The sequence below is a fragment of the Equus asinus genome, chromosome 8 (assembly GCF_041296235.1).
Source record: "Equus asinus isolate D_3611 breed Donkey chromosome 8, EquAss-T2T_v2, whole genome shotgun sequence".
NCBI classification, from domain to species: Eukaryota; Metazoa; Chordata; class Mammalia; order Perissodactyla; family Equidae; genus Equus; species Equus asinus.
In genome coordinates, this window is record NC_091797.1 from 74,127,842 (window position 1) to 74,147,580 (window position 19,739).

General features: G+C 50.8%; 1 protein-coding gene across 3 annotated transcripts in view; it reads right to left on the minus strand.

The window, feature by feature from the left end:
* Window positions 1-19,739, minus strand: part of LOC106840849 (transmembrane protein 132B) — a 358,331-nt gene that overhangs the window by 287,965 nt on the left and 50,627 nt on the right. Inside the window, exon 2 of one of the 3 annotated variants that reach the window (XM_070515849.1) lies at window positions 8,357-10,164. The exons of the other annotated variants lie outside the window; for them this stretch is intronic. Coding sequence (XP_070371950.1) covers window positions 8,357-8,453 — 97 coding nt within the window. The 5' untranslated portion in view covers window positions 8,454-10,164. The remainder of the gene's footprint in view (window positions 1-8,356; window positions 10,165-19,739) is intronic. 3 annotated transcript variants of the gene reach the window in all.

Sequence of the window (19,739 nt, forward strand, 5' to 3'; positions counted from 1 at the left end):
TTTGTTACAGTAGCAACAGGAAACAAATACACAGGCCCTGAGCTTCCTCAAACAGCTGGCACGCAGGGCCAACATCTGGAGCAATGCTACTCCACAATTCTCTGAGATGGTTGTGACTTCCACGTCTGGTCCCATCTCCCCACAAACCATTAACATATCCACTGACACCAGTGTTTCCCATCCAGATGACATGTCCCAGGCCACCTCTGGCACCCGGGAGGGACGTCAAAATCCTTGGTCGGACCACATGTCTGACTTCTGGTTCGGAGGCTGTCTTTGTACCCATACCTCAGATGCACACCGACTTCAAAAGCCATCCTGAAACCATTCATTCTTTCTTTCTCGACGCAACTATTTACTGAGCACCAACCAAGGGCCGGGATCTGTCCTGGGTGCTGAAGAGGCAGCAGGGTTTCAAAACCAGCCTGGGGGGCGCCAGGCTCTCAGTGCTTTACACATAAGAGCTTCCCCTGATCACACCAGCCTTACGAGGATGAGCGTGGTTGTCATCGTGCCTGGTGCACAAATGAGGAAACTGAGGCCCAGAAAGGTCGGACAGCTTGCACAACGACACGAGCAGTCTGCTTGTGTCCACTTCCCTACACCGTCCAGCAGGAACGGGCCTGCTCACATCCACTCTGTGCTGCTTTCTGCGCCCAGTGAGTGGGAGTACAGAGACATTACGTACGGAGAATCTGACCTCAAACCAGGGGACCAGTGTCCCCACAGATGTAAACCTCCACCCCCAATTCCACAGGATAATACACAAGAGCAAACTCGATTGTTTGGTTGAGGAGAGAAGGAAGGAGCAGCCTGAAGTGGAAAACTGCTGGTGAAAGCTTCCCCCGCTGTGAGCTCTTCAATTCATTCATTAAGGATGAAACAGACTCCAATCCACGCCCTCCCCGAAGGGCCCAGGAGGCCGGTTTATTGCATCTGAGGGCACCAGGCTCGGCAAGGGGCTTCCCAATAGACTGTCTGCCTCGCAGGGCCCCTCCTCGACCTCTTAGCTGGATGCAGGGGTCAGAAAGTCAAATGCCTGCAGGGACCAGACAGCGACATTAAACGAACGGAGGCAGCCAACGCACTTTGCTTGCATATTAAGTACATGGGAATGATCTTCATGTCTACAAAGATGTTCTCTCCTATTGTTCTCAAAACGCACAGCCCTCTGGAATTACCTCTCATTTCTGACAGAGTCTGGGAACAGAGAAATGCTTGTCTACCATAAGAAAAACCATAGTTCAAGGAGCATTATAGTGGTAACTGACAGCCTCAGTGCAAGGTAGAGAAGAGGGGGTGGTGGCGACTATGGCCAAGTGGTGAGCCCACACCTTGTCTAAAAGGGGCATACACTAGTCAGCTCCGCGGGAATGCAGGGCTGCGAGAGCTTCCTGCTTCAAGACAGACCAAAAATCCAGATATTTAGGAGCAATAGTCCAGTTGTTTTATCTTGTCCTCTATTTTTCTTCAGCCACTCCTTAAGCAAAACAAAATATATCTGTTGGCCAGATTCAGCTCAAGGGGCATCACTTTGCATCTTTTGCTTAGGGGAAATAAGGGCCATGGATTACGGAAGCAAATTCCCGTGTCCAGGAGCACGTACAACCCTCCTTCCCGACCTTCCTCTGCTTTGAGAAATCTTCCATTCAACCTCGACACATTCCAGATGTTCTGAAACCATTACGTTTTCATCTAATGTCACCCTTTCAATAAAATCCATTAGTTAACCACACAGCTAACAACTATTTGACTTTCCTACAGCCATGGAGCATTGCACATTAATAAATTCAGATGATACATCCTGATTTGGGGTCCAGGAAATAAGCTCATGATATATACAAGCTGACCTCTCCACCCAACATCACCCGTGAGCAGCATTTCACTATCTTTCAGCTGAGCACTAAGGTCCCTTCCACCAGACCTTTAACCCAGACATGATGCTCGCATCACTAAGAACCCCGGCACACAGCCCCACTCTAGGCGCTTTCTAGGAAAGAAGCGAGAGGAACAGAAGAGTGCGTTTCAGGTCCATGGAAACTGATCTGCTGCTCTGGGGAGACTCACTGAATTTTCTGGCAGTCAGTCAGCAGTGATCTGGGAAAGTCTTTCTTGTATATTGCCTTATATCATTTTGCAGGAAAAGAAAGAAAAGAAGTGGGCAATGAAAACAGTCACAGAATTTAAGACAGGCTCCATCCTTGTCCTGAAACACCTGGGCCAGAAGCCGCTCACTGGGGAGATACATTAGTCAGGCTTCTCCAGAGAAACAGAACCAACAGGAGACACGTAGCTATACAAAAAAAGATTTATTATGAGGGATGGGCTCATGCGATTATGGAGACTGAGAGGCCCCATGATCTGCCGTCTGCAAGCCAGAGGCCCAGGAGAGCTGGCGGTGGGGCTCCAGGCCAAGCCCACAGGCCTGCAAACCAGGGGAGCCGATGGCGTGAGTGCCAGTCTGAGTCCAAAGGCCTGAGAACCAGAAGCACCGATGACCGAGCACAGGAGAAGACAGATGTCCCAGCTCCAGCAGAGAGAGGGGTTCTGCCGATCCTCTGCCTTTCATCCTATTCAGACCCTCAATAGATGGGACAACACCCACTGGCACTGATAAGGGCAACCTTCACTCAGTTCATGGATTCAAATGTTAATCTCTTCCAGAAACACCCTCACAGACACCCAGAAATGTTTATCAGCTCTCTGGGAACCCCTTATCCCAGTCAAGGTGACACATAACACTGACCATCGCAGCAGGCAAGGTCGAAGTTGTAAGTTTCGCAGAGTTGCCAAAGTCAGAAAGATGTCGGCCAAAGGAAACATCTTGTTTCTCCAGGTGAGGAATGCAAACCATGGCGACCAGGTGGGACACAATATTATTTATGGTGATAGACAACAGAAATTTTTTTAACACATATTTATTTTAATACGAGTTAGAAATATAACAGGCTCAACAAATCAGGATGAACAAACCAGTGAGACCTATGACTCAGGACAAAGTTAAACTTAGCCCTTAAATTTAAAAACAAGTGGGTCAATTTAAAGATCAATAGTAAGAAGTCATAGTAGGGCCGGTACACGGAGACAAGGTGGTGAGGCAGCAAGTGCAGCCTGGGAAACACACGAACTAACTGTAAGGATGAGCTCCGGAACCAAGACGCGCTTTGAAGAAAACCACAGCTTCTGGCGTAAGGCTTGCCCGTAACTCGAGAGACGTGGAGCAAACATGTAAATGCATGATGGAAAAAGGGCAAACGGGAACACGTCCCTGGACACCAATATCCGCTCTGATCTGTCTGTCATGGTTCCATCGGGTTTGCACAACGTCCTCCATAGATAACAGCAGCTTCTACCACATTAGCTGCATCCACGGGTCATTCAGAAGCAAAACGTAATTTCAGTGGTTGCGAGCAGCCCTTCTGGAGGATGGAGGCAGCTGAGTCCGCAACTGAGTGAAGAGACCATCTCTGGGTCAACAGGATTCATCAAGAACTGACCGGAAGACACCGCAGGGAGCTTGGCCCGAAGCCATAAGGACGACGGGACACACCCATCCTCTCCTGTAGCCTTTTGATTCTAAATCTCAGCTCCTACCAGTGTGCGTGTTCTCATAAAGGAACCTGAACCACAGTGACAAGTCCTTGTGCGCTGCCTTCTCCCATAAACAAGCAAGATTCATACCCTCCCAGGGCTATTCTCCAGGCACATTTGTCTTTATTTCCCTGTGTAAGTAATGGACGCGATGCCACTGCCGACGCGTCCCAGGGGATTAATTACAGAAACTATTTACGAGGGGCTCCTTAGGCTCCGTTCCCACCCAATTCTCAGCGTATTTTTCAGAACAAGGGAAAAGAATCTCCTTTAAAAGACCAATGGCCCATATGAGTAGCATCATTACTGGGTTCCAACTCAACCCGATGACAAATAGCCAGTGTCCGGAAGGTTGATGACATTCTTCAGCTTTTCTCTAATTACTTCATCTTGTGACAATTACTGCAGCTACGCACGTCAAAATTAAGGAGAAACTCTCTGCCCGGCAGCCCTGTGGCTAGGAGGTAAGCCGGCTCTGAAACGCATCATTCACTCAACACATTTTTACCAGATACCCATCGTATGCTGGGTGCTCCCATACGTGCTGAGAAATGCAGGCTTCCAAGACAGACAAGGTCACCTTCCTCATGGAGATTGATAAGTGGGGGAGACGAAGCGTCAACAAGTGGACAAATAAGATACTTTCAGAAAGTGGATAAATGCAGAGAAGACAATAAGGCAGGCTGACACTCTGGAAGAGAGTGATGGGGAGGTGGAGCTCACGCCCACCCCAGGGACTCTGCCCTCAGGCTTCTCTCTGCCTGGGACACCCTTGGCACAGTCATCCTCATAGCACACAGTGGGCATCCATTCCCAATGACCAAGGGGTTCTTGCCGATTGGTCAACACAGTGCCATACATTTGTTAGGGGTACAAATATCTCCCTTGGCCGGGGCACCCCTTCTCCCTGGATCTTGCCAAGGCTGGCTCCTTCTGCCCAATCAGAATTCAGGTTATTCACCTTTCAGAGAGGACTTTGCTGACCGTCCAATCTAGAGTAGCCCCCATGTTCCAGCCACTCTCACTTCCGTAATCCTGTTTTATCTTCTTCACAGTATTTTCCAAAGATGGCGGCCACAGTGTCTCCCACCCCACGAGCTCTTCTACAATGTAACCTTGTCATTCTTTGCACCCAGAGGTGAGGTCTGTGCCCTCTCCCCTTCAGTCTGGGCAGGCTTGTGACTACTGTGGCCAGTAGAGTATAGCACAAGTGACGCTGTGACTTTGGAGACAGGGTCCTAAAAGGCCACACAGCTCGCCTCCCACTTGGGGCCCGAAGGCCGCCATGTTGTAAGGAAGCCCAGTCCCATAGAGAGGCTGCGTGAAGACGCTCTGACCGGCAGCCTTAGTCTTCCAGTCATCCCAGCCCGAGGGCCAGACGTGTGAATGAGGGAGTCTTCAGGGGTTCCTGCTCCCAGCCATCAAGTCATCCCTCCGAGCTTTCCCAGCTGAGGCCCCAGACACTGTGGGGCAGAAACAGTCATCCCCACTGTGCTCCGGTCAAATCCCCAACCTGCAGAGTCTGGTAACATAATAAAATGGTTGCTGTAAGGCAGCAAGTTTGGGGAGAGTTTCTTAAGCAACAAGAATACCAGGAACACAGCCCTTATCTCTCCATGAAAGCATCTCATTTATTTGTTGATTATCTGCCTCGCTCACCAGGCACAACATCCCATGAGGTAGGAGCTGTACCTGGGCTTTCTTTCTCCTCTTTTGTTCCCTCCCCAGAGTCGTTCTAGTTCTCGTATGTGAGCCACCACCACAGCACGGCCACTGACAGACGGTGGTGTGGTTCCATGACCAGGAAATGAACCTGGGCCACCGAAGTGGTGAGAGTGACAAACTTTCATCTCTAGACCATCATGGCTGGCTTGAACTGTGCCTGTTTCGTACGCACCCCTTGAACAGTGCCTGGCACACAAGAGGCTATTTCTCGAGCAACTAAAGAAGGAAATACGGCAAAAACTTGCACAGTTTGAAAACCACAGTATTAGGGTCCTATGGCTGCTGTAACAAACGGTGGTATAACGAATTTGGTGCCTTAAAACAACACACATGTATTCTCTCAATTCCGAGGGCCGAAAGTCCAAAATTAGCATCACTCAGCCAAAATCAAGGTGTTGGCAGAGCCACACTCCCTCCAGAGGCTCTTGGGGAAAATCAGTTCCTTACCTCTTCCAGCTTCAGACGGCTGCAGGCGTCCCCTGGCTTGTGGCCACATCCTTCTAGTCTCTACCTCCCGTGGTCCCATCACCTTCTTTTCTGTCTGTGCCAATCTTCTCTCTCTGCCTGCCTCTTATAAGCACACTTGTGACGGCACTTAGGGCCCACCCAGATAACCCAGGATAACCTCCCCATCTCAGCACCCTGGATCACATCCGCAAAGTCTTTGCTGGATAAAGTGACTCACAGGTCCCAGGGATTATGGTCCTCTAGGGGTGGCGGAGGCTTATTCAGCCTACCACCCCATCCAGGAAGGGAGATCCAGCTCCTGGCAACCCAGCAGCCCCCCTGCAGCAGCCCACACACCCAGAGCTTCCACCCTCAGGGCCCCACCACCACCACCAGCACCTGCCAGCAGATGTAAACCCAGAAACGCAGTACCCCTTTGTGTTGAGAGAAGCAAGAGCGGAGATTAAACAGGCAAAGAAAAGGCAGCTGGGCTGTTTAGTCTCCCTGCACTGACCTTTGGCAAAAACAGGGAGCCTCTGGGTGTAAAATAAACACGTACAAGGTGAAATTGCTGCTATTTGACCATTTTTTAATCCAAAAAAACTGGAGCAACCCCAGGCCTGATGATGACAAAGATCTCCAACTTCTGCCCCCAAAGCCTTCTTGTCAGAACTGCTGCCAAGATGCAGAAATCCACCCCCCAGAAAGAGGCCCCCATCCTCTCCCCTGCTCATCCTTAGGTGAACAGAAAAGTAGCCCCGAAGAGGTGACACAAAGCTACATGAACAGTCCTCGAGAGCCACGAACCCAGTGTACGAGCGAGTTGCCTCGCTCTTCATTTTCACTTTTGGAAAGGGTGTGGAGGGGGCACTGTCCTCTAACACAGGGTGAGCAAACATTTTCAGACAGGACACATTCTCGGCTTTGCATGTCACATCTACTCAACTCTGTCTTGGTAGCTCCAAAAGCAGCTGCAGATAATACGTAAATGAATGGGTGTGGCTGTGTTCCAATAAAACTTTATTTATAAAAACAAGCTGGGGGCCAGATTTGGCTCATATGTCACAGTTTGCCAACCTCAGCTCTAAGTTTTTACCTTCCAACCTAAGTGGCAATGAAACCTCAAACAAGCTTTGCAGCAACCCCCACATGCCCGACCTTCCTTGAAGCCTCAAGCTATGCTTTGGCGTTTCCTTCATGAGGCTGTATGAACAATATATGAATCCTGTGGGGTGGCACACTCCCTCTTTTAGAGACTTGACTGCGATTTCCAAACGACCTCCCTGTTTCCTAGCATGGCTGCCAGAGAGACAAGAGCAGCGGATTCCTGAAGCTGGCCTCCACCTCCTTGGGGCAGAAGCTGATCGTTTTTCAGCTCCAGTGAGAGCTTCTGGGTTTGATGACAGGTACCAGGACGTGAATGAACTAACTGACCGAGAATCGCTTCTGTGAAATCCAAGTGATGAGACATTCAAAGGCAGTTTTAAAAAACCAAAAAAACCCAACCAGATGACTTAGAACCCGGTGATTAGGGTTGACGCCAGAAGCCTAAGACGGGACCCAGGTGAACCTTCTAATTGCCCCCAGCATTAGCCACTAGTTTCCTCAAACCCACCATCAGTCGCTGTGACAACCTCAACCAGAACGTATCCTTCCAGAGCCTTCTTTTCATCTTGACTTATTGAAAGACTTTTTTTCCCTCAGACATATCCACTCTCATTTCACCAGCATCCAAACCACCCCAGTAAGTTAAAATGAAATAAATAAAATAAAATAAAAAGGGAAAGGAAGAAAAAGGGCAGAGACCTCATTCCAAGGCCCCCAGTCTCTGCCCATCAGCCCCCAAAGTCCAGACTCCTGAAGACACATGAGGCGGATGGTTCCGACTCATTGTTGAACAAGAAAAGCCCCTTTAATATGATGAAGCTGAACCTAAGGGAGCAATTATTAGGGGATAAAAAGAAAAGGCATCTGTATGCAGGAGGATAAATTTGCACACTTTTCCATTTCATTAGGAGAATCTTCTGTGGATTTTTGACAGTCACCTTGAACGGAATTAGAGAGAGAACTGGTAATTGCCTGAAGCCTACAGCTCAGCCAGGCTGCCCTCGTGGGCAACCGTGGCTTGACAACCCCCCACACACACACACACACACTCACACACAGTTTGCTCTGCAAACTACCCCCCTCTCCCTGGCCCCCCGCCCCGGTTCTGAGCTAGGTCTGGAGGGTGACAAAGGTAGGATGTGTCGTGTGGAATTCTGCAGCCCCCACAGAAATGCATAGCAAGGCACTCACTGACGTACCGCATTTCTGCACATTCCATCAAATCAAAGAGGATGAGGGCTCCGTCAGTCCCTTGTCACAGGCCCCATCTTTTAAAAGTAGGGAGAGGCTTGTAAGCACATCCCAAAGCCCCAGGAGAGGCGGAAATGTACTTAAACAAAAACGCAATTCCATCTGGGATCTGAGTGCCTCTGAGGGGGAGAAAGGACAGTCTCTGCCGGTCATTTGTGGGTGACGAGTGACAAGGAGGCTCCCCCCGGCAGAGCTGTCAGCTCGCCTGGCTTGCAAGTGAAACTAACACACTTACAATCAAGAACCTCGAGGAAACCTGTCTTCTGTTGCTTCCCAGGGCCCTGGTCTAGTCTGGCCGGGCAGAGAGAATGGAGCCGGGTCCAAGCTAACATCAGGAATTCTCCCCTACACGATGCCCCCAGGTGTTGCCTGCAAGTCGTTGGTTTTGGCCATCTTCCCAAAGTCACGGTTGCTTTCCTGATCGTTCTCTTCTTCACTCATTTCTTTCAAGCTCCTCGTGTGGACCAAGATGCTCAGAAACAGGGACAAACACAAGTCATCTGAGAAAGCCGGACCACGGGCAAACGCCAAAATCAGACCTGGGTTCAAAGCCGAGTGCCGCCAACTCTTGGCTGGGGGCCCTGAGCACGTTGTGTTCTCTTTCTGGGGCTCTGGAATGGAGACGATCATAGCACAGCCTCGGAGGTGATGATGAGGAGAGAAAATGAAGTCATGTCGGAAAGGTGCTTCATACCATGCTCCATAAATAGTCGTTATTGTTATTAATATTTGATGAGCATATTTTCGACAAGGAACTGGCTCCTCTCTGTCAGGGACGTAACATGGTGCCCGGCACCTATGAATGCTCCATAAATATGAACTCCTGTTATTTTCATCAGGAGCGGCCACACCACAGCAGGGACCCAGCCACCCTCAGAAGATGGACGCAGTGCTGAGAAAACAGGAGCGAGCATTTAATTCTGCCTGGGGAGGAGGGGTCAAAGGCGGCCCTGCTGGGGGTCGCTTCCTCTGCCAAGCTCCTTGGCGATGACAGATGGATGCTTCAGAATCAGACAGCTCACACTCCCACCTCGGCATCTCGCAGCAGCGGCAGGCTGCTCCCTTCTAGCTCCACGGGGCTCCAAACACAGAACAAGCAGATTTTTCTGAGCCGCTTTCATCTTATGGTTAACCCTTTGAGTTCTTAGGAATGTCACTCTTTTTGCAATCGTCCCAGAGGGCTGGGATGGGATCAGACAGCAGATTTCAAGAAAATTTTGACCAATGAAAGCTCTTCCTGAGGCAGCATCAGGGCAGAGGAGGACTTGGGGACCTCACTGTTCAGGAAGGACGGTGAATGTGCAGCCAGGAGGCAGACCCTCCGGGAGACGGTCCTCAGTGGTGGGCAGGGGTGTCTGTGTGCTCCTGTGGGAGGCAGGACCAAGAAGATCACCCTGAAACACCGTTAGCGCCATAGAATCATATGGACACCTTCTGGGACTGCTGGCCCTTCTGAAAAGCAGTTATATGAGCCTTTAAAGCATTCTGGCCATTCCAGGAGTCACAGGAACGATCCCACCCATGGAGCTGGCCAGGTTTGTTCAGGAGCCATCTTTGTTCTGTGCAACCTCGCCCCCTGGCCATAGCCAATTGGACCAGGGCTGGATACCCGACTCCAGAGGAGCCAATCAGATTCTCTCTCCCAGGCCTGTGGAATCGAGACCCAGAGACAGTGGCTGTAGGTCTCTGTGGGAGGCTGGAACACAAGCGTCTAAAGGAAGAAGCTGTGAGGCGACCATATCCTGCCACGGGGACTGGAGAAGAGGAGAAAAGCATCCACTGGAGAGAGAGGAGAAAGGAAAAACAGGTATGCAGAGAAACAGGGCAAAGAGACAGAGGATTCTGGTGACTTCCCATTTCCTGACTCCGGTCCCTTTCTGAGGGCCAGCTGGCTGCATTCTGCCTGAGGTTTTACAAAACTCACATTTTGGTTTGCCCGGGATTCTGTTCCTTACTGCCCAAGAGTATTTCTTCCAACTCTGGCCAGTCAACAGCGGGAATTCCATCTCACGAGGTAGTGAGCGCACCAGCAGTTGAAGTATCCTAGAGGGAGAATGCCTCTCTGTTAGAAGGCAGCCCATATACCTCTCCTAAGTTAGGCAGGAGGTTGAATTTAGCGAGCCCTAGAAACCCTCCCAGCTCCAAATTCTAGAAAATTTGAGGTCATACATTAAGGCCTTAGACCAGATGTGGTGCATAGATGTGTTCTGATTGTTGTCGTTATTCTTTTGTTTTGTTTTTCCTACCATTTTTTATTGAAATTAATTGTTAATATTGGAAAGTTGGGAGATTTCACATGAAAATCCAAATGTATTGTCTTTCTGGAAAAATCAGCTCTGACAACACTAGGCCTATATTCCCACACGGAACCGAATAGCTAGAGCTGAGCTGTCACCACCTCCTTCATTTGGAGGATGTGGTCTCCACTTTGCCACAGTCTCTTCCATTCCCTATCACCCCATCAACCCTGACTCCGGCTATCAGTTGCTTCCTCAAGTTTACAGTGTTGTTTTTCCTACAGTAGAGAAATGTTCCTTTGTACCCAAGTCCCTATCAAAAGAAGAATCAAGAGATAGGTAGACAGCAGCGAATTCCTTACACCCAGCCTCATCCCCTCCCGTAAGCCCTGGTTCCCCAAGCCCTCCAGGTGTTTCGGTTTGCAAGCCCTGGTCTAAAGGCTCATATAACTGCTTCCAGCCAGGGACCACTCCATCTTAAGGCCCATCCTTGAGGAAAAGTCTCAAGTCACAAAGTAAACTTCCAACCAGTTCTTTTTTTCTAAAATGCTTTTTCGTATTTAATATTGAATTTAAAAAATATCCTTATACAGCCCAAATTAAAGATAATTTTTGATATTTTCCAAACCAGCCTTGCTTTCTGAGCCGAATACACCACGTATGAAGCAGCAAGCCCCTCCTCCACGCCATTCACCTCTCAGCCTCCCAGGCCAGCCCCGGAAGATACCTGTGCCCTGGCGAAACCCGCTCAAACCAGCAGTTTGGAAATAAAGAAATCAAAGGGGCCCCACTCCTCCTGTCACGCTTAGTGCTAAATTAGCAAGGGCTGGAAATGATCTCTTCCTTGTAGACAGAGAAACCTCATTAAATGTCCTACGAAATCAAATAAGGAGATGGAGGCATTAAGGCAGGAAATGCGGGCAGGTCACCTTGGGAGCTGTGGGCACGTCGTGCGGGGCTTCTAAAGGGGAGAGATGGAGACCCAGATTTCCAGGAGGTGAAGGGTGGGGACAGCCAGGGCCGTCCTCCCAGCAGACCTCAGGCAGGGCCCTGCGGGATCACGAACGTGGATATGCCTCACTGTGCTTCCTTAGATGCTGGATTGGTCTATTTGACCTCCATTCTTTACAGGGTCAATTCTATTGACTACACTTTCTTATTTTCTGTATTTTTGATGCTCTGGCACTTGGGAGCCTTGCAGACCCAAGGAGAGGCTGCCCCTCCGGGGCTGGCTGACTCCCAAAGATGATAACAACTTGCCCATGAGCACACCTGTCAGATGCAAGCCAACCAATCCAGAGTCTATACCCCCAACCACCTCCTCGTCTAACACTCACACACCAAGCCAACATGACCCTGGCCCTAAATCATCCCGGAGCCAGGTGACAGGCCACTGGAGACCACCCCTACAGCCCAGAGCCCACTGGAATTCTTCCAGCTAGCGGATGCTAAGCTGTTCGGTGGGCCCTGCCTTGCCTTTCTGGTGGGAACCCCAACAAAGCCTCGGCCTAAGCTCTGCCCTTGCTCCTCTCTGGCTCCTGACCACCTGGTGCCTCCCCCATGTCCCCACGTGGCGTGTGGTGACCCCTCTCTGGGATCTGTCAGCATATTCAACTTCTTCCTTCTCAGGCTCGGTCTCACCTCTTCCTGCGGCCCCACCCACTCTACCCCACCACACCCAACATTGCATCCTTAGGATAAGATGGATGATAGGTTGGAAATGTAAATTGCTGTGCTCCCCAGGCCCAGGGCATCCTCCTCACTCTCAGCCCCTCCCGCTTTCTGTGATCACTGCCTCGGGGAAGGAGGAACCCAGAGAGAGTCAAGAAAAGAAGAATGGATGCTCGGCTTTTGAGTTTCAAAAGCCTGCGCCTCTTGGGGCGTACAAGTACTCCTGTGTTTAGACAAAAGATTTGATAGAACAGGTAATGAACGAGAGCAAAGCTTCCCTCCTGGGGACCACACGGCTTCCCCAGACTGAGGGAGGGGGGAGAAGGGGATACAAGGAGGGTGAGAGGCCAGCAGGGCCCCGGACCAGGGCCTCAGTGGACCCAGAGAAGGTCTGACAAGCACAAGCTAGAACACCGAGGTAATTATTTCTACCAAAAGCAGAGTGACTTGACATTTTCTTTATGCAACAGGGACTCATTGCAGGTAAACGAGCCAGTTTCCCACAGGCTTCTGCAACATCAGGACCAGCTCCTCAGGGATCTCGTCTACAGCTCTCGCATCCTCTTCCTTCTCGTGGTGGGCACGGGATGTGCCCCCCAGATGCCCCCACCATGAGGGGTTTGTTGCCCCAGCTTCTGTGCTTTCGGGCTGCACCCAGCCTTGGATGGCAGGGCCCAAGGTCAAGCCCAGTCCCCGGGGGGCCCACAACCAACGACTGATGGAGGCCGGGGTGTGAAGGTCCAGCCGTCTCAGCCCAATGGGGGACACTCAGAATTAAACACGCTGCACCCTAACCTCAGCCTCAGTCTTCTCCTGGGAACCCAACCTGCAGCACCTCCTGTTACAAATTGAAAGCTCGTGTCCCCCCCAAAATTTATATGCTGAAATCCTAATGCCCAATGTGATGGCATTAGGAGATGGGGCCTCTGCGGGTGATTAGCTTATGGGGCGGAGCCTCACAATGGGATTAGTGCCCTATAAGAAGAGCTTGCTTCCTCTCTTTCTGCTCTCTGTCATATGAGGACACAAGAAGGTGGCCATCTGCCAGCCAAGAAGAGAGCATGCACCCTCATCAAGAAACCTGAGCATGCAGGCGTCCTGCCCGCAGACACCCAGCTCCAGGACCGTGAGAAGGAAATGTTTGCTGTTTAAGCCACCCAGTCAATGATGTTCTGTTATAGCAGCCTGAGCTGGGACACCCCCTCTCAGTAACCACCTGCCTGGCCCCCAAACTGGTAACCACTGGTTCAGGGCAAAGGTCAGGTCTAGGTGCCACTGAGTCCCTTAGGAGCTGTGTGGCCCAGGCCGGGCAGGGGGCTGGGGAGTCACACATAACCTCTCCAGACTCGTTTCTCTAACTGTCACATGGCATCAATGACACCTGGCCCACTCCTTCCCATTTTCAGATCATGGGATCTGAAAGGGCCTTACAGACCCCTAATCCAGTCAGTCACCCAAGGCTTGATGACAGCTGTCAGACTGCTTCAAAACATCAGGGACAGTTGCGTTTGTAAAAGCAAGTCTGAACGACGCATAATAATTATTACAGTATCTTCATCTGCATCTGCATCTCATAACAAAATGAGTCTATGGTGGCATCTGGTTGACAATTATGTCGGGGAGGATACTGTGCTCCACCCTAACCTAATCATGGTCAACAGATAAACTTTCCAGACAATTCCTGAGCAATATGGTTCAAAGAAAGCTCTAATGGCTCCTCCCCTTGTGTGGATGTTCCTTTTGTTTATCTCAGTGGTTCTCCGACCATGGTCCTCAAATCAGCAGCATCTGAGAACTTGCTAGAAAGGCAAATTCTCTGGCCCCGCCCCAGACCCACTGACTCAGAAACCCTGGGCTGGGCTGGCAGATGTGTTTTAACAAGCCCTCCGGGTGACTCTGCTGAACCCTCGCGTGTGAGAACACCGGCTAATGTAAGCCACACGGCTGTCACTTGTCTGCAAGACCCTCTCAGATCCTGGAGTCCGAGGACAGGAAAGGGTGGGCCAGGGATCACTGATCCCCATGTCACTAGAAAAACAAGCCCAGAGAGGTCATGGAACTCCCTCCCTCGCCCCCAACCCCAGGTCACATAGCTCCCAAGGGACTCAGTGGCACCTAGACCTGACCTTTGCCCTGAACCAGTGGTTACCAGTCTGGGGACCAGGCAGGTAGTTAATAAGAGGGGGTGTCACAGGTGGGTTCCCCAGGAAGAAGACTGAGATGGAGGTGAGCATGCAGGATGGTTATTTGCGTGTACCCTTGGGTCAGAGGGTGAAAATGAATCGTGGTGCAGGCCTAAGACTGACTGCAACAACTTCTGGGCAGACAGTCCCCTCCTCCAACCTCCTCCCCCCATGCAGCTCCTTCCCACAAAAAAAACACCAGCCTGAAGCATAAGCCAAAGCATAAACAAAGCAGCCTGAATCAACTGGGTTTAGACCTTTAAGTGGAATAGATAGATTGCTTTATAATTTATTAGCCCTTCCACGGGGCACACTCAGATACAAAGTTATGAGCACATTCAAATGTTTTCTTACACATCTAGCGATAGAAACTCTATCAAAGGCTATATAAATCCAGATAAAGGTAATAAAGTTAGTGTAGTGTGGACCAAAGGCAATGTAATCGCTGGTGCCCCCTGGTAACCTCACTAAAATATTAATATAACTCAAGTCCCCATACGGAGATTTCATTCTCTTTTTCTCCTCTGAGATAAACCTGTTTTGAGCTCGAAGATATTTAAATAAGGCTCGATTGAATTAATCTGGTTTACATTCATAAAGATGACTCTTTAGGTGTTTCAGAGGTTCTGTTTGCTGGGATGTGTCTCCTACCAGCTCCTAATTTCCCCCCGAAGGAAGACAAGCTCAGAGGCCGCAGAAGAGCAGAACCATTCCTTAAACTACTAGCCCTGGGTACCAACGCGCCTGCCAGTGGTAGTTACATTCTCTCTTTTCAGACTTCCTTTCCTGGCCACCATCTCCGAGATTTCCTTCTGGGAATAAAAATCATGCTGTTGGGATTTTATTTAAAGTCTTCCGCTGTGCCTCCTGGCTGCACAGAATCTATGTGCAAATCCAAAGTAAGGCTGAAGGATGTGCCCTGAAGCATTAAGTGTTTCAGGACATTTCTTAGCTGCAAATCACAGAAAATGAACTCAGGATGGCTTGAGTGGAAAAGGGAGTTTATTGGTTGAAGGAAAGGAAAACGCGAGGGGAAAGGTCCTACTTCATGCCCTCTGGAGGTGGGGGACCACATTCCCACATCCTCCCACCAAACCTCTGAGGTTAGGACCAATAGGTCAGCCCATCCCAGAGCCAATGACAGCAGCTGGGGGAGATGCTATGCTCTGATTGACCAGGAGGAGGCTATGCTCTGATTGGCCAGGAAGAGATGCTATGCTTCGATTGGCCAGGGGAGGCTATGCTCTGATTGGCCAGGAAGGGAGGCTATGCTCTGATTGGCCAGGGAGAGGCTATGCTTTGATTGGCCAAGAGGGAGGCTATGCTCTGATTAGCCAGGATGTTATCTCTGATGGGTCACATGCTTCCCTGGGGCTAAATGCATATCAGCTGCTCATGAACCAAAAATCACAATTTAGGAGGGGATATGGATAACAAGGCTAGGAACCAGCCACATAGCAAAATCATCAAGAAACACCTTTCAGGGGCCGGCCCTGTGGCCGAGTGGCTAAGTTCATACACTCTACTTCGGTGGCCCAGGGTTTCACCGGTTCGGATCCTGGGTGCAGACATGTCACTGCTCATCAGACCACGATGAGGAAGCATACCACATAGCACAACCAGAGGCACTCACAACTAGAATATACAACTATGTAATGGGGGGCTTTACGGAGAAGAAGAAAAAAAAAGGTTAGCAACAGATGTTAGCTCAGGTGCCAATCTTTAAAAAAAAAAGAAAGAAAGAAATATCCTTCAACAGAGTGCAGACAGGAGGGAGCTCGCCAAGGCATAAAAGACTAGCTCATAAAAGACTAGCTCATATTCCATCTTCTGTGAACAGGCAGAATCTTGGGGAACCCCCAGGGATCCCCCAGAACCTATCTCCTGGGACATCTGGACTAGATAGAGCCTTTTGCATGAAACTGTCCCAGGCACGTTGTCATCAAAGTAAAACCAGAAGGAACAGAGAACGTTGGCCTGAAGATGTGATAGATATCTGTTTGTCAAACAGGTAAACAGGGTTATGCTTGTTCTGAACAAGTCCAGAAGATCAATGGGGTGGATCATTATGGACACAAAGAAAAAAGAAAAAAAAATCAGATCTGAGTGTTGATAGAATGGGTTACCTTTTTAGGTAGTGAGTACCTCTTCACTGGGAGCAATCAAGCAGCACATAGAAGGCATAGCCCTGCACAGGGAGAGGGTACCTCTCAGACTCCTTTCACATGATGTAATGTCTCCTAAAAACACCCACCCCAAGCCCAGGATGGCAGTAACTTGAAACTACTGGAGAATCCTGTCCTCTTCCTCCTGCCATCCACCCAGGCTCTCCGGGTGGGGGACATGATGAAATGCTAAAACGCCAAACACTGCACATCAGAGACACTGGAGATGCCTAACAAGCAGATGGAGCCAACATGACGGATTCCTCCAGACAGCAAAATCCATCACTTCTATCCACAGGAACAAAGGGCGAGATGAAACACGCCTGAAAACCGGCTCCGGTTGAAGAATCAAAAGCACTTCAACGTTTCACAAAAGAGCCCGAAATGGGAAAATCAGTATTTGTTTGTACACTGAGGCCAACACAGGAATCTGGGACTTCCTCCTTAAACGGCACTGCGTGCGCGAGAGACACTGAATTCGTCCCCAAGTCTCAGATATTGTGCATTCATGCCGAAGCAAGTGAGAATCACTTAATAAGGGCTTCCAAACGCCGCGGCACAAAATAATAATAGTAATCACAATCATAACAACGCTGTTTCGAAACACGGCATCCGAGTCGGGATGGCATGTTAGTAAACAGGGCGCAAGACGCAGCCCAGGACGCTGACTTCCTCGTGGCCCTAACGAGTGTTCTATCCATATTCATGATCCTCTGCATTATTTACACAGATCAACTTGCTCCTAACCCCAAACGGGGGCTCATTACCTGTGGCTGGGGGTGGGAGGGGAGGGGCGCCGCCCACGCTAACACTGACAGCCATGCGGGTCTTACACTCTAAGAGGATTGACATTCCACTCAGTGCAGAGCAACTTCCAGTCAATATTCAGCTACCACTTGTCACCAGGCAGAAAGCCGATGAGATCACAGGGGAGGTGCCCCCGGTCATTGCCAGGGCCGGGGTTCCTAACCAGCCAGGGCACTTGCCTGTGGCCAGTGGGGTGATTCTGCCCGCCCCCCTCATGGGAGAAGCACACAGTGTCCCAGCTGGTTTCGCACCTTGTTCTGTTATTATGTTGTTATGGCTACCCCAGCCTGCATCAGGCTGCAGAGATGTCTGGCGAGTGGACTCCAGCACCCCAAGGCAGGTCTGGCCCAGGAGCTGGTGACCCCACTTCAGAGCCTGGAGCTCGAGGTGCAGCTGGGAAGCAGGGCGGTGGGATGGCTGTGTGTGGCACTTGCAAGGACACGATGGGGAACAAGCTGGAGACTGAGTGGGTCTGTGGCTCCCTGCCCAACTGTCCCCATGCCCACCAGCTGGGCTGTCTGTACACCTGGCAGGAGAACCAACATCATCAAGGCCTGTCCCCAGTGTCACGACCCCCTCATATTCTAGGTGACAGGGAGCCAGGGTGCTTGAACTCATCAAGAACTTCACAGCTTGAACCAGCCAGATCTGACACTGGTTTCATGCAGGGGAATGGCTGCTGCCCCTCCATGTCTGGCTGCACCGACCTGCACCAGCTCCCAGCTATGGCCCCATCCCGGCAACTGGCCTCTGGCAGCGAGGTGCCACGGGGCTCGCAGCTGGAGGGCAGTGAGCTCTTCACAGACCGCGCCCTGGCCATGCCTGCTGGGGTCAGAACTCTGACGGACCCCAGCAGCTCTCACCACAGCCTCCCGTGACCAGGATGGACTTGCAGGGGGATGGACTTAGGGGAGGGCTGGGGGCTGCCCAGAGAGGTCTTTCCCTGGCAGGCATGGTGGGGGCGAGAGTAGCAAGGAAAGGATCCCCCCCCTCTTTCCAGGGCCTCGGTTTTCAACATGGCTCTTTTATAAAAGGATTCTGAAAAGAAACCAATCCAATGATGGGAAAATGAAAACGAATGCAACAAAAGGAAACCAACGAAAGTACTTTACTTGTTGCCTTCAAATTATTTCGAGGGCGCTGGTTTCCATTAGTGCTGGTGGCCCAGGGTTGTTGTAAGTACCATCATGCATCGCTCAACAATGGGACGTTCCGAGAAATGCACCAGGTGATGTCGTCAGTGTGCGAACATTGTAGAGTGTGCGTACACACACCCAGATGGCACAGCCTGCAACACACCTAGGCTCTACGGCACTGATCTTACGGGACTACCGTCTATGTGGTCCGTCGTTGACTGAAACTTCGTCGTGCACCGCATGACTGTGCATACATTTATGTGAAACACTAGTAGAGATGGTTGGCGCTCACTGATGTTTGGGAAACACTCATCTAGCACAATCGCCTCATTGCACAAATGGGGAAACTGAGAGAAGAGCTGAGAGAGGGCCGTGACTCTGGGCGGATGTCAGGAGCAGGTGGCGGTTACAGCCCCTTGCGGGCCATTTCGGGCTCCCCTGCGCCTCTTCCAGGGGTTCATAAGCTGCAGCCAGCATGCACACCTCGGAGCGGAATCTTCATTCCACGGCCATCCTGCAGCGACCACTTCCGTGAGGAAAAGCCATCGCCCTCCACCAGCTCTGAAGGTTTTCTTCAAGGGGGTCCCACCATAACCTGAATGAGCGGAGCTTTGTCGGGGGAGGGGAGGAAGGTCTCTTGACCACCAGTCAGATCAGCAGAAGCCACTTCATTGGCACTCGGCTGGTGACGGGGACCAAGGGTGTGGAGGACAGATGGAGCCTGGGAAAGCGAGTCACCATGCACCAGGCCTCGGGTCCCCACGTGGGAGTGGACTTGGCAAGAGCAGCTCATGGGTGGACCCGTGCTACGCCGACCTGCGCCATCACGTCCTGGAGACGACGGCTGTGCCTCACGCCCTCATCTGTCCTCATCTCAGAAGCAGGCTGAGGTTCCCAGTTAAACCCGGAGCTCCCCCAGGACCAGCAATTCCGCTCCTGGGGATACACCCAAAGGACCTGGAAACAGGTGTCCCAACAGAGGCTCGTACGCGAGTGCTCACAGCAGCACTGGCCACTACAGCCAAAAGGTGGACACAACCCAACTGTCCACCAGCTGACGAGCAGATGAACAAAATGTAGTCTATCCACACAACGGAATACAATCCAGCCGTAAAAAGGAATGAAGTAACGACACGACACAGGGGGACCGTGAGAACATTACGCTAAGTGAAATAAGCCAGACGCAAAAGGACCAATATCGTGTGATTCCACTTGGATGAAACGTCCACAACAGGCCAATCCATGGGGACAGAAAGCATATTAGCGGTTACGAGGGGCTGAGGGAGGGGGTATGGAGAGTGAATGCTTCTTGGCTACGGAGTTTCCTTTTGGGGTAACGGAAAATTCTGAAACTAGATAGTGACGATGGTTACACAACACTGCGAATGTACTAAATGTCACTAACGGTCAATTTTATGT